Consider the following 13276-nt stretch of genomic DNA (forward strand, 5'->3'; position numbering starts at 1 on the left):
ACACAGTATTTATGCTTCTTTCAATCCTGTCTGTGGCTCTCAGTGATAAAAATCATCCCCATGATATATAGGAAAGATATTTAATGTGACTGAAAGCTGGGAAAGCAAACCTCAGCATACATTATTGCACTACTTCTAGGGAATCTGTCTTTTCAGAGCACAGTGTCACAGTGGGGAATGAAGAAACATATGAGGTATCAGACTAAAAAAAATTAATGAATAACTTAAGTAAAGCTAGGCCAGGACGTCAAATATGGATACTTCTTCAAATCTATTCTGTCATCACTTCAGTTATGCTTTATTTGCTTATTATTTTATTCCAAAAACCATCAAAATATAAACTAGCAAACTCTGAAATAAACCCTTCAGAAAGACAAAAAAATCCCTTATTGTCTTTGGAAGATAGATATTCCCAAGACAGTCTGTTTCAATGCTTTTAAAATATAAGAAGTTCTTATAATTCCAGAGAAGACTGATGCCAAAAGTTCCTGAGTTGAAATGAGCACAGTTACCTCTCCAGCGCTGTAGCTACGGAGCCGCTGGAGATGCTGCCGGTGAGTCAGGTGATTTGGGAGACGCCCATTCTGCAGCGGGATCCTGGGATCTATGAAGGTGGTAGCACGGCTGTTGTGGTCAACGAAGAAAGACTGAAACACAAAGGAACAATGGTTCCTTTAATAAGAAGACTGACAACCCTGTGATGGTATCGCGGGAATGCAGCAGGAAAACCACGGGCAACTGTATGTGGGAAATACCTTGGATAAATATAGTCCATGGAAGGCACCTGCAAACAACAGGACTCAACTGGCCTACTCAAAGCTAGAATACCTCTTAGAAAATATCTGAAGCTGTGTAGACCAAAATCATGTGCAATGGCCTTGATGTACACAAGACAGGAGAGAATAATATCATTGGGAAATGCTGCTTTAACCTATTTGGTGGACCCAGAGGTCAGTCAGCAAAGCTTAATTGGAGGTAGAGAATTAAGCTGAGTCAAATTTTGCAGTCACAACAGATCTACTCTGGCTCAAACTTTGTTGTCAGTCCAATGCTGCCTTGCTTTGGTACAATATTCTACAGAAAACTAGAAATGCTTTGAAACTTTGAAGCTTTTTTCCTGCTTCTAAAATAACTCTCCTTGCTGCTTGTGTTGTTTAAACCAAATCTTCACTGATTTTGAGTCAAGAAGGAAGAAACTTTTAATAATCATGTAGTCTGAAGTGCTGTGTTAAACAAGTGATTAGTTTTGTTGGCACTCTTACCTTGCCCTGCTGGTCAGTTTTTATCTCCCAGCCACGAGGAAGCTCCAGTCGGGTATCAGCAAACATGTTGATAAAATTTACTAGGTCTCTGTTGTGCTGATACCGCTCAAAATTACGAGCATCTCTACGAATCTTCAGAATCATGTGCTTCAAGCAGGTACTGTTGGTGAAAACTCGATAGGCACTCTGTGAGATGGATAACAGAAGGGAAGAAATCGAGTTCTGATGTCAAAACATATTTGGTTATTTCGTTGGCCACATGCCCAAAGAACTGAAACAAATCCTGTTGGAATTGAGAAACACTTCCATCTCATTGTTTTGATTTCAATGACAACTTTACATGCATATGCAGAATTAAGAAATACAATCTGGAAAGTGAAACATCCCACACATTATGCACAGTTAGCTTGTGTAAGAACAAACTAACTGTACTCAATACACTTCAAAAATGGTCAGCTGAAACATCACACATTCAAGGTGCATGTAGTTGACCCTTTCATTGCTATTATTGGTTGACAGAAACACTGCTTGTGTGCCTCAGCAGTGCCAGAGAGATGCACAGAGAGCTGTGAACATCTATTTTTGCTATAATTAAAATCAAGATGTGCGTGATAGGACTCATGAACTTACATGTGCACGACCCCAATGCAGATGTCTCCATATGAGCTTGCTACCTTTTTTATGATGACTCTACAGCCACAGAACAAGAACAGACACTTTTTAATTGTCTATTTTTGGAAGATGTGAATTGTTTCCTGTAATGGAGCATTTGTTTCTGCGATGACTACAAAGCTTGTCAGATGGAGACATTTCCATGAGTCCAATGAATGTCACCCCTCAGGCAGTGAGTTGTATCTCACAATGGGCATTAAATACACCTCTAGGGGAATGTGGCCTGAGGCAGCTCAAGGGAGTGAACTGATCTGATTGCAGAATAGGGGCCCAGTGAATTGAAATTTGTTGTTCAATGTGTGTTGTTCAATGTGTTCAATGATAGACCATCATAAAATAATACTTGTGCTAACAACACACAGGCCCATTCACAGGCTACTCTTTGAATCCTTCACTTCAGGGAAAAAGCTCCTTAAAACAGAGTAGGAAACTTCACAAAAATCTCCTGAACCTTTTACTAGAGAGAAAATGAGTGTCTTGGTTTGCTGGTCAGCCCAAAGGATTGATGACTCATTAGAGTAATAAAGATCACTGGAGGACTCCTGTCTTAAGTGAAGTGAGCTCCAGTGTGCAGACCTGGAATATGTCCAGAGAATCTGACCCAGCAGCTTTGAATTCTCAATTTTTATGTGCATTTAGTGCATTTTAACCACTATAATTCAATAAAACATCTACAGGTATAATCTTTATTATGTAAGGATTTATTGCGGTGACTCCAGTGAGAATGCTCCCTGTAGCACAAGGTCCCTAATTATGGCAAGGGTTGGTAAATGTTATGAAATCACAGAGATATGATCTCTGCCCTGAAGATATAACCTGCTTATAACCCAGGAAAGCTTCATGGTCACAGATTTTTAAGATCCCAGCCTACTACACAAAAAAAAGTTGCATTTTGATCTAATGTATGATCAATGACTGCCTTGAATATCTCTAAGCTGCACTAGGGAAACAAAGAGTGCAATGTAGTTTTATCTCTTAATGGAAATAAAATATCTGAAAAATGAGAGCTTTTCCCTTCTAATTCTAACTGCTGGATAATATTTTCCAATCCCAACTTCAGTGGCATAATTAATAGCTTGAAATTTTAATAGGGGCTTGTGGTTAAAATATTACACTCATGTTACGGCAAAAGTTATGTGGGTCATTATTCCTGTACAAGTGGTATCTGTATGACCATTTGACAGATGTTTTAATAGATTATTCTGGTCCTCACATTAGAGACAAGTTTTTAAGATAAAACTGAAGGCCTCTTTCTGCTTTTTTTTAGTTTCAGTGACTAATAAAATTGGGATTTAGTCTCTTGTGAGCTGTTCTTTACACAACTATGGAATCAGTTGCTCATTTTTCCAACAACCATGCTGGTCAAAAATTACATTGCTCCCAGCTATAAATCTTCATATATCACCCTGCTAATGGAAGAAATTATCTGCACTCCACAAACTAGTTCAGGGAATGTCAGATGAGTTGATACATCCCTTCCTTGTCAGGATCTCATAGGTGATAATCTCTGGCAGATGCTTGGAGATGGACGGCTGGCTTCAATCCACCAAGTGCCACAGCCCAAACCTGATGTCTGCAGTTAGCCAAAAGGCTGTGCTGAGGCAACTCTCAGTGTTTTACCTTCTCTTCCTTTTAAAAAAGGAAGGTCATTGCTACCCAGAAATGGATGACTTCCCAAATAGTCAGAAGTCACGTTTAGATGCCTTGTTGAACTAAACTCCAGATATGGCAAATTAGGACTGCATCTCCTTGTGGGACTGCCCTATCTGCTTCCTCCTGATACTGCATTTTCTCCACTCCCCTCCAGGTTTGCAAGAAAATGTGTGGTTTTACTTCATTAATGGAAAAAAAACCCCAGCTATTTGATTTATTTGAATTTTAAAAATTTGTTTTCATTTGTGCTTTTTCCAAAATAGTTACACTGACACAAGTCAGTATTTCTTTCACTCAGTTATGCCTGCCTCTGTTTTGGGAATGCAAATTGCAAGAGTTAAGTTTTTTCCCTCTGTTTCCCTTGGTGATATCTGAGTAAGACTTGGTGGTATCTGAGTAAGATTTCTCAGGATGTTGGATCAAAAGACAACAACTTCACTGCCTGCAGAAACAGACAACAGAATCAACCAAGCTGAAACCAAGGGTTCCTGCTTGTTCTGGGAGAATAACATTAATGAGCTTCTCTGTACTATGGACACTCCATGTGAGGCAGAATCCCAGCAAGAGCCTCCTTGGAGCAGCCTGGCTGTAGTGTCCCATCCTGGTCTGGTGTTCAGAAAGGACAACTGAGCCCCAAGTCACACAATTCAGATTCACTGTGCATTCTCCCTGCAGATCTGGGACATAGCACTGGGACTCAAAAGTCAGTAGTGTGAGAGAGCAAATCATAGTTACTCACATAGTTTGCATGCAGCACAGTGAAGAACTCAGGATTGGTGATGAACTTCACAGCTGGAGACTGCAGCAACAAGGTGATTTTTTGAGAATTCACAGGAGAAAGAGAACCTTCCCTCCTAATCTCTGAACAAAAAAAAAAAAAACCAAAACCAAACAAGACACAGAATCTTATTAATGTAGTGGCAAGCACAGTCTATATTTAACCTTTCAGAAACAGCTGCAGAAGTGATGATATAAAAAAGCCACCACCTGCCCAATGCACCTACCTTGGCATTCCCAAGACAAGCAAACTGATGGATGTCTTTATGCTTAGTGATGCAGTGCAGGAGCTGGATGGTTTCCTGAACTGTAGCTTATGAAACTCTGTGTCAAGTCTGCGGCTGTCCCCAAGTATAATGTGACCACAGCAGTTTTCACCAGCTGATGATTTGGTTCACCCAGGTCCATTCTGGTTTCCCCTGCAGCTGACTTTTGAAAAATCTGATCTCCCAGTCCAGCATTACACTTTACTTTAATTGCACTGATTTTGACAAGTCCAAGGTTTTGGGGACTTGTATGGTAAAGAAAACAAAACCAAACACAATTGCATTATTTTTAATCTGTATTGATTAATGAAGCACAGGAGCAAAACTGAGCACTGAGAATGTAATTCTGTAGAGGTAGAAACTCTTGATGCTCTTTAGCTACCAGAAAAATTGTTCCTACCATTGAATTATGGCTATGGCATTCTGGCATTTTCAAATAAAACTACATTTTATTTGCGGTCCAAGAAAATTGGATGCAGATGTCATCAACAGAATAAATAAAATTTCACTTTTTTTTTTCTTATCAGTTATAACTTCTTTTTTCTTCTCACTGCACACATCATACTATTTTATCCATTTAAAACTGCAGACTCGATCAGTTTCTGGAGTTAAATTGATTTATACTGTCTTAGAACCTGGATTAATGTGCTTTAATTGTATTCCTTCTGACATTTTTCATTTAAATTAAAAGACAAATAACAAATGTATAATACTGCAGCTTTTTCTTTCCCTAATGTGTTTACACCATCATTGACCTTCTACTTCTTGGAATTTTTTTTCTTGGATGTTTTTTTCCAAAAGCAAAGCAATTATCTATAGCAAAAACCATTTCCTAATAACTTATGGTAACATTTATCACACTGATTAGCTCTTTGGGTTTAAAACAAAAGAGTGCATGGTAAAAAATTAACTGAACAAAATATTTAGTGGTGGCAACTCCTATTAAATTACTACTTTATTGTCTATGATACTAAATGATTATACCTATTACAAGTAATGGCTACATTACTTATAAATACTAATAATTCAATGTGTACCTCATTTCCACTTCCCTAACATAGAGAACTGGGATCTCCTTATAAGATCCACTGTAGGTAGAAGTCCCTCTTTAATTGCAATACAAAAGATGACAAGAAAACTTAAGCATCAAATGTTTAACATCCTTGGCCAAAATTGATTTTCAAATTAAAAATCCTAATGGATCAAAACAAGCAAAATAGAATATTTTTCTAAACTTGTTAAAAATTTTATTATTTCTCTATGTATTTTTTCCTATTCAACATGGAAAACTAAGAAAATTCAAGCAGACACTGTGCTGGTTCTTTCCCATTACCAATCCTATTTACAGAGGGATGGCAAAAGGATAGCAAGAAGTTGGATTTACTCATGGCAGACAATACAGAACACAAAGTTTGGTGGAGGCAAGAGTGATCCAAAGGAAGACAACTGGTCAATCATTTTGCTGGTGCTAACAAAGCAGGGAGTTATTTTTGCATGGTCTCAAATTGCATAGTGGGCAATTATAGACTGATTGGGCAAATAGACTGATTGCTTCCTACTTGAAAGAAACATTTAAGACTGTGGTTTCCCAAATGTTTTGAGAAAACATTTTTGGTAGGAGTGTGACTACCACCAAAAAGAGTAGAAGAGACCCCTGCTGTCCCATCCTGCCTTGGGTACACATTTTCCTCTTCTGCTTTGTAGGAAAACTCTTGTCTCCTTATCTAACAAGCCAGAGGAAAGATCCAATCTGGCTGTAAATGACAAGGACAAGAAGCCAGGCTATTTTTCAGGCAGTTCAGTTCTCAACTCTGCTATGGGGTCCTCTCACATAAATTAGTGGTGAGCAAAAAGACAGCTGTGCCTTCTTTGGTGACAGCCCACACTTAGGTCAGCTCACAGCTATCACAAAACCACACCTTTATAAACCACAAGTATTTCATATATGATGCCAGGGCCGCTGCAGGTGCAATCACATGGGCAAATGTGGCAGTGCAGAAGCCAAGCCTAGCAAAAATAAACTGCAAATGCCCCATGCTACAAATCACACAGCCACAAAAATAAGACAGCACTATTTTTGCAACTACTAGGTGAATAGTATTCACCTTGTAGCTGCAAAATGCCTCTTTCTTTTTAGTTTCAAATGGACATTTACTAAGGTAAAAATGCTTTGTCTGTCTTAGTAATTGTTAAAGAACTGAAATTGTTGTATCCAGCATTGTGCTTGTAGCTTCACATCTAAAAACTGTATCTTCAGGTCCTTTTTTTTATTTTTAAATTAGGTTTTTCAACCTGGTATAATAAAATTCCAGTTGCCCCTGAAAATGCAGATTTCCCCAGAACTGAATAGCACTGAACATGCCACTCAGAAGCTTTGCTGTCCCATACCTGGGCTAGGCTGGGAAGGCTCTGCCTCAGAGTCACTTCCTCCTCCAGTGGGAACTCTCTCCACCCTGTTGTTTACCACAGCATCATCTTCAGTCCTCTCTGTTGCAATGGTCCGCTGGATGTTTTGGTACCTAGATACATTCATAGAAAGGAACAACAACATTTAGTTAACAGAGGTGCTTTCTGTTGCTTTCTGCTTTAACAATCAGCACTGTTTCTGAATGATCCAAATATTTCTGTGTACAACAGAGTAAGAGCACAGCTGACTCTTCTCTTGCAGCAGGTGCAGCTGCTCACACTTGGGCCAACCAGTACTCTGCAAACTTGGCATTTCTCAGTGACTAACAAACAGCCACAGCGGGTGCCAAGTTAGCAATACTCAAATTTTAAACACATATTTAGGCTATGTGTTGCTACTTCGAGGCTTCCCTTTAAAACATCTGGACACCTGGAACCCAAAACTAGAGGTGGATCATGGTTCCTCCTCTCATTTAGCCTTATGGAAGCATAATCAATGAAGTAAGGACCAACCCTGTGATGCATTGGGTAACCTTCAGTTTTTCTTATTAAATTACTGGATGTGCCTCCTGAATCCTGAAAATAAATCATCTTTTCCTGATGAAGAATAAATAACCTAGAGTGTTTTGAATTCACACTACAGAAATCAAATTCTCCTTAACTTGTTCACTCATAGTGACAGATGAATTGATGAACATGTTTTCTTTGGTTTTACTGGCAAATTATGATCATGTCTTATGTGTATTATAAATGCATTTCATACAGAAAGAGAGAAGGAAAGAAAAAGAAAGCATAATAATGAAGAAAGAACTAGAAAGAGAAAGAAAAGCAAAGCTAGAAAACAGACTTTCTTAATTATTTCAACTAGCTTTTATTCCATCTCGATATTTTTAATCCTTCTTTCTTCATGGCATTTCCGTGTGTATTTGAAACAGGATGGCTTTGCTGCCTGCTTTTAATCTGATCCAGCATTGTTTGTCTTTAATTTTTCTGACTTACACTCTTTGCTTTCCTCAGCTCAAGATCCGACTTATAGATTTTTACTTACTTTCTGTCTCTTTATTTGTTAATGCACGCTTTATTCTAAATAGAATTTAGCCATGAGTAAGTTCCTCAAAGTGACACAGGATCATTGAAGAAAACAGTTAGGGTTTGGCTTTTTGATATCTCAAAATACATAATCTCCAGTAGCTCACTGAAAGCCAATCTTAAGCGAAAGGGCTGGAGATAATTAAGAAAAAATAATTAAAGTTTTAATAGATTTATACTAAACTTTCACAATGCTATGTGTCTTCCTCCAGTGCTCAAAGTCATTTAAAGATACATTTAGTGCATATTTTGATAGTTTAAGAAAACATCCATCTTTACAAAGAAATTCTGAGAGCAGGTTTTGCAACAGCATGAATTTACTGCAGTTTTAAACCCTCTGGTTTTAGACCTACATTTTGCAGCTTTTTTCACTTGACTGCAGGCAGCTGAATGAACTTTCCATTCCAGTACTGCAGGAGTTTTACAACACCCACATGCAATAGAAAGGAAAGGAAAAACCAACCACAAAATCCCCCAAGTTCATATAATCAAGGGATATAAGCACACATATAGAAAACCCTGTACCTTCAATTTAATTTGATGGTAGAAAATCCCCACTGGCAAACCTCAAAGAGCAACAGCAGCTGTATGCCAACAAAAGGCTATGCATTTCTTTTGCATCTCAATACTATAAAATCACCTTATATAAATACCCAAAAATGCCAAAGTAATTGGAGAAAACATTGGAAGTGCAAAAGTTATGGGAATGAATGCCTCTGGAAATTTGTCTCCTTTCAAAGTGATTTGTCAAAGAAATGGAGCTTAAGAAATACCACATTGTGGCTGTCCTAACCATGATGGTTGTAAATTCTTATGTTGATTATTATCTTTCAAACTAATGCAAAGACAAGTCTAGACATACATATGCTGCAAAGTATCCTTTCGAGAGAGCTTGAACAACAAGGGCTGTTATCTACTTGACCAACAAGTAAGCAAGTCAGGTAGTGCTCCAGAAAATGAGCAAGAGCCTTTAAAATTAGAAGCATGGATGTTTCTTTGGTGTTTGCCCAACACCTGGATTACAGTTTTGCATTCCCGGTATTCTCAAGTGGCCTGTACAGCTAAAAGGAAGCTTGGAGCACAGAAGGAAAGCAGGACTAGGTTTAATCACAGCTATGGGGTTTTTTTCAAGCTGAATTTCCAAAGCTTTGTGGTTTTGGCTGGGCTGGAAATACCAAGCTTCCTTGTAATATTTTGGTCTTTCCATTCCCTTACACAAATTAAACCAGGAAGCCAAAAAAAGGTAAATTTGTTTAAAAGAAAAGTCACCAAGGTTTTTCAAACTGCGGAGTGATGTTGAGTCCAAATTTTGTTTGAGGTTAGAGCAAAAGTTCAGGCTGCTGCTAATTCTATCAGCAAGTCTATTTTTGCTGTTGCCTCACCTAAAATGGCTCTCAGGTGTGTTTGCTGAAAAACATTTCAAATCATTAAGTTTGAAACACAACAAAACAGAATTCTGAAATGAGGGCTTAAAACAAAGTCCAATCCTCCAGAGTGTTGATAATAATTATGAAAAGTAGCTATCCTGACATTCCTGAAATGTGGAGACATGAAATACCTGAAATTAGATTTAGGACTAGAATAACTTTAAAAATTATAACAGCCAGGTTAAAACTACAAAAATTACTTGCCACAGGGCAAATACTCAGGAGATTCATGAATCCCTTTCATTAGTATCTTAGGAAAAGTTCACAGGTAACAATAGAAGATCTTTGTATTCAACTTCTCAAATCAACAGAGCTCCTTGCAGAGAGGAGAGAATCACCAGCTTTTTTCCTTAGTCCCAAGAAGCCATGACATTTCATGCTTAATAAACTGCAAAGTCTCCAATGGAACTTGCATAAGTAGAGATTTGCCACTGCTGAAACTCCATACTTCTCCCTTTGTAACTGGATATATGAATACTAAAAACGGAGAGATTCAAAGAATATCAATCTTATTAAGTCTCAATTCCCAACCCAAACCAGTGATAATCAAATAATACCCAAGACAGACAGCCTACATGAAAACACTGAATAATATGAGGGAAGGAGGTCACAAAGACGATGCCTACGCTTCAGTTTCTGCTGTGATAGTTGGTTTAATGACTAACCTGCTTTAACTAACAGAATGGTAAATCACTTTTATAAGCATTTATTCCTTTCATGGTTGTTCTGCACTTGCATGAGCTCAACCTCAAAAAAAAAAAAAAAAAAAAGAAAAAAAAGATTTAAAAAAAAGGCAAAAAAAAAAACCCGGATGTATCTCCACAACAGCTTTCTGGTTTCTGTGGCAGATGACTTTTTAAAGTGGTAGCCAAATAGTCTGAACTTTGACACGGCTAAAATCCCTCTTGAAGACCAATGCTAAATGGCAGAGAAGTCATGTATATCCCTTAAAAGAATCTACATTAAACATTCACTTTCTCAAGGTTTGGGGTTTTTTTGTTTTTATTTTTGTTTTGTTTTTTTAATATTAACATGGCAGCTTGAGGCTTATGAACAAACCTATAATGAAAACAAATACTGGGCAGGTTCTCTCATTTCTGCAAGACATAACACATGCTATGAAATACTACTCAAAATAATGCATTTTGGTAAAAAAGGATTATTCTTAAAGGGTGTTTTGATGGTGTCAGTTTAAGTTGGCCCAGTTCTTCCAGACTGCCTCATTAAGGGCACAGGAGCTCCCAAACTATTCAAAGTATTCTGAAAAGAGCACTTTTAAACTCTGCATCCTTCTCTCAGCTGCAGATCTTTCTCTAAGCACAAAAGAAAAAGCCAGAAAAATTTTGTGGCATTTTACATGCTATAATTAAAATATAATTTCAGTCTCGCTTATCCTTTTCTAGAAATGGCGTCATTATAGTAAGCAGAATTAAAAAAAAAAACCCAAACCCTCTTTTTAAGCAAAAATGGAAGATTTTTGACCAACTGTTTATTTTTTTCTTTCCTTTTAAATTCAGTCTAAAAAGCAAGCATGAGAAGAAAATGATAAATAAATCTATGTGTGGACTAGTCAAACAAAGCTAAAATATAAATGACGTTAAGAGGTATCTCAGCCAGCTCAGAATGAACTGACAGATTTACAGGGCCCAGAGCAACACTAAGCAGACCTGTCTACCTCTGGAAATGTGCATGGTCCTGTTAGAGCAGGGCTCTGCCCTGGAAAAGGAGACAGACCTTTCAACAGGCCTAATTAGCTTGGGTAGAAATGCCGCACGGACACGGCAGCAACTCCAGTCAGGTCCCAAAAAGCTTTGCAGCACAGCACCAGGTGCTGACCCATCAATAGCACTGCTACAGTTAAGTAGCAGAAGTGACTCCATGCTTTGGAAGAACACTCCCTCCCCTTCCAGTGCCAACGCTCACCGGCGGTTCAGCTGCTCCATTTGCTGGATGGAGCCAGACCTGTGGATCCCGTCTGGCGTTGCCGCAGCCGTGGGCCGCTGCCACGTGGTGGTGCGGTTGACGTGGTCCACGTAGAACACTCTCCCGTGGCTGTCTATCCGAGCTTCCCAATCTAGGGTTGGAACAAAAGGAAGGGGTGATGCTGTCAGTGGGATGCCTTCCAGAAAACCTGAGTGTGAGAGGTATATACAGACACACACACATACACAGACAGGGTATATACACACAGGAGATACTATATATATATAGATATATAGCCTACATGCAATACATACCATGTGTATATATTCAAAGTAGACATTCAAGTGTGTGTATCTATTATTTGCTTGTCTATATATACATATATGCAGAATATGCATATACAGAAACATTTCATACACAGCACACAGGTAGGCCATGGAGTTCACTACCACAGCACATGAAAAAACTAGTGACACACAGGGGCTACATTTTTAAAAGGATGAGGTAATTTTTCAATCAGTGATACTGCTTGGCTGGATTCACTGCAGGTCGGAGTAGCCACAAAGAACCGACCTTTACAAGAAGATTACATCTGAGCTAATATGGCAAATCCCATTTTTTCTTTTTTGTTCTGTTTCAGAACAAACATGCTTCATTTCTCTTCCTTTTGCTAACTGGCTTCAAAGGACAGCATACAGCAATTAAAGGCTTCACTGAAAACTGATCACAGACTCTTTGGACATACCTTAGAAATCTATCTAAACAGAGAATTGCTCTTATGAATGCAAACTAGATTGAGAATTTGCAGAATAATATTGAGCCTTCTATCATTATTGTTTCCTGCTACTGTTATTTTTCTCCCATGATTGAAAACTAAAAATTATTTGGTATATGATGGCTTGTGGAAAATGGTAATGTTGATAAAAAAATAGTTTGTAACAGAAGAAATTCAGAAGTGAGTTAGCTAGCAAAGCCATTTATCAAACTGGTTGGAATGCATGGAGAAGTGGAATAAATTAGGCTTGCTAGTTTCAAATTCCCACATGACCCATCAGCTGATGACACATCTATGTAAATACATGCACATACTTTCTACACGAGTTTAGATGCAAACCTCACTTGCATTCACACACAAAGCCACATATGGTGATTACCTTTGAGGGAAAACACTTCCTCATATTTCCATATTCTTACTATGATACCATCTTCCCTGACGAGTTCACTCCTCCTATGGTTTTCTATGATCAAATTCAGGATCATCTGAATTTCATACTTTATGTATTTCATTTCCTATTCTCTGAGAGCAGGATGGAAATTGCACCTTTTCCTACTATATTTGGAAACCTATCCTTCATGATCAGTTCCCAACCTTTGAATGCTGGCCCCAACTAAACCTACTTCCCGTATTTTATCCCAGACAAGTGTAGGCTGTCTGATGACCATGGCTAGCTGCCCCTGACAGCTGAATCCCACAGACCTTAAAAGATGTGTGCTCGGAGTCCTTGGAGAAATTTTCTGTAAGACTCCAAGACAAGAAGAGCCATAAAGACATGCATTGCTTCTTTCAAAGCTCCAAAGACACAAAGTCCTTAAAGACACAAACCCTATAGTCACACCATGGGCACACATGCAGCATCTCTCAACTGTGAAAATCACTACATTATTTAAGGAGAGGACTCTCTCTTCCTCCTCCAAGTAAAGTTTCCCAAGAATGTGGTAGCTGTTTCAAGAACAAGATCACAGCTTTGTGAAAACCACATCTAGAACATAAGACAGAGAAAAAAGCACATCAAATACAACA

General features: G+C 38.3%; 1 protein-coding gene across 8 annotated transcripts in view; it reads right to left on the reverse strand.

The window, feature by feature from the left end:
• HECW1 (HECT, C2 and WW domain containing E3 ubiquitin protein ligase 1) overlaps positions 1 to 13276 on the reverse strand; it is a 251754-nt gene that overhangs the window by 50960 nt on the left and 187518 nt on the right. For all 8 annotated transcript variants that reach the window (XM_036406661.2, XM_036406662.2, XM_036406656.2 and 5 more), the window contains 5 exons: positions 11476 to 11626; positions 7019 to 7149; positions 4327 to 4448; positions 1263 to 1448; positions 513 to 647 (listed from right to left, as the gene is read on the reverse strand). In XM_036406661.2, the coding sequence (XP_036262554.1) occupies positions 513 to 647; positions 1263 to 1448; positions 4327 to 4448; positions 7019 to 7149; positions 11476 to 11626 (725 nt within the window). The remainder of the gene's footprint in view (positions 1 to 512; positions 648 to 1262; positions 1449 to 4326; positions 4449 to 7018; positions 7150 to 11475; positions 11627 to 13276) is intronic.

This window comes from Molothrus ater, chromosome 1, assembly GCF_012460135.2.
Source record: "Molothrus ater isolate BHLD 08-10-18 breed brown headed cowbird chromosome 1, BPBGC_Mater_1.1, whole genome shotgun sequence".
NCBI classification, from domain to species: domain Eukaryota; kingdom Metazoa; phylum Chordata; class Aves; order Passeriformes; family Icteridae; genus Molothrus; species Molothrus ater.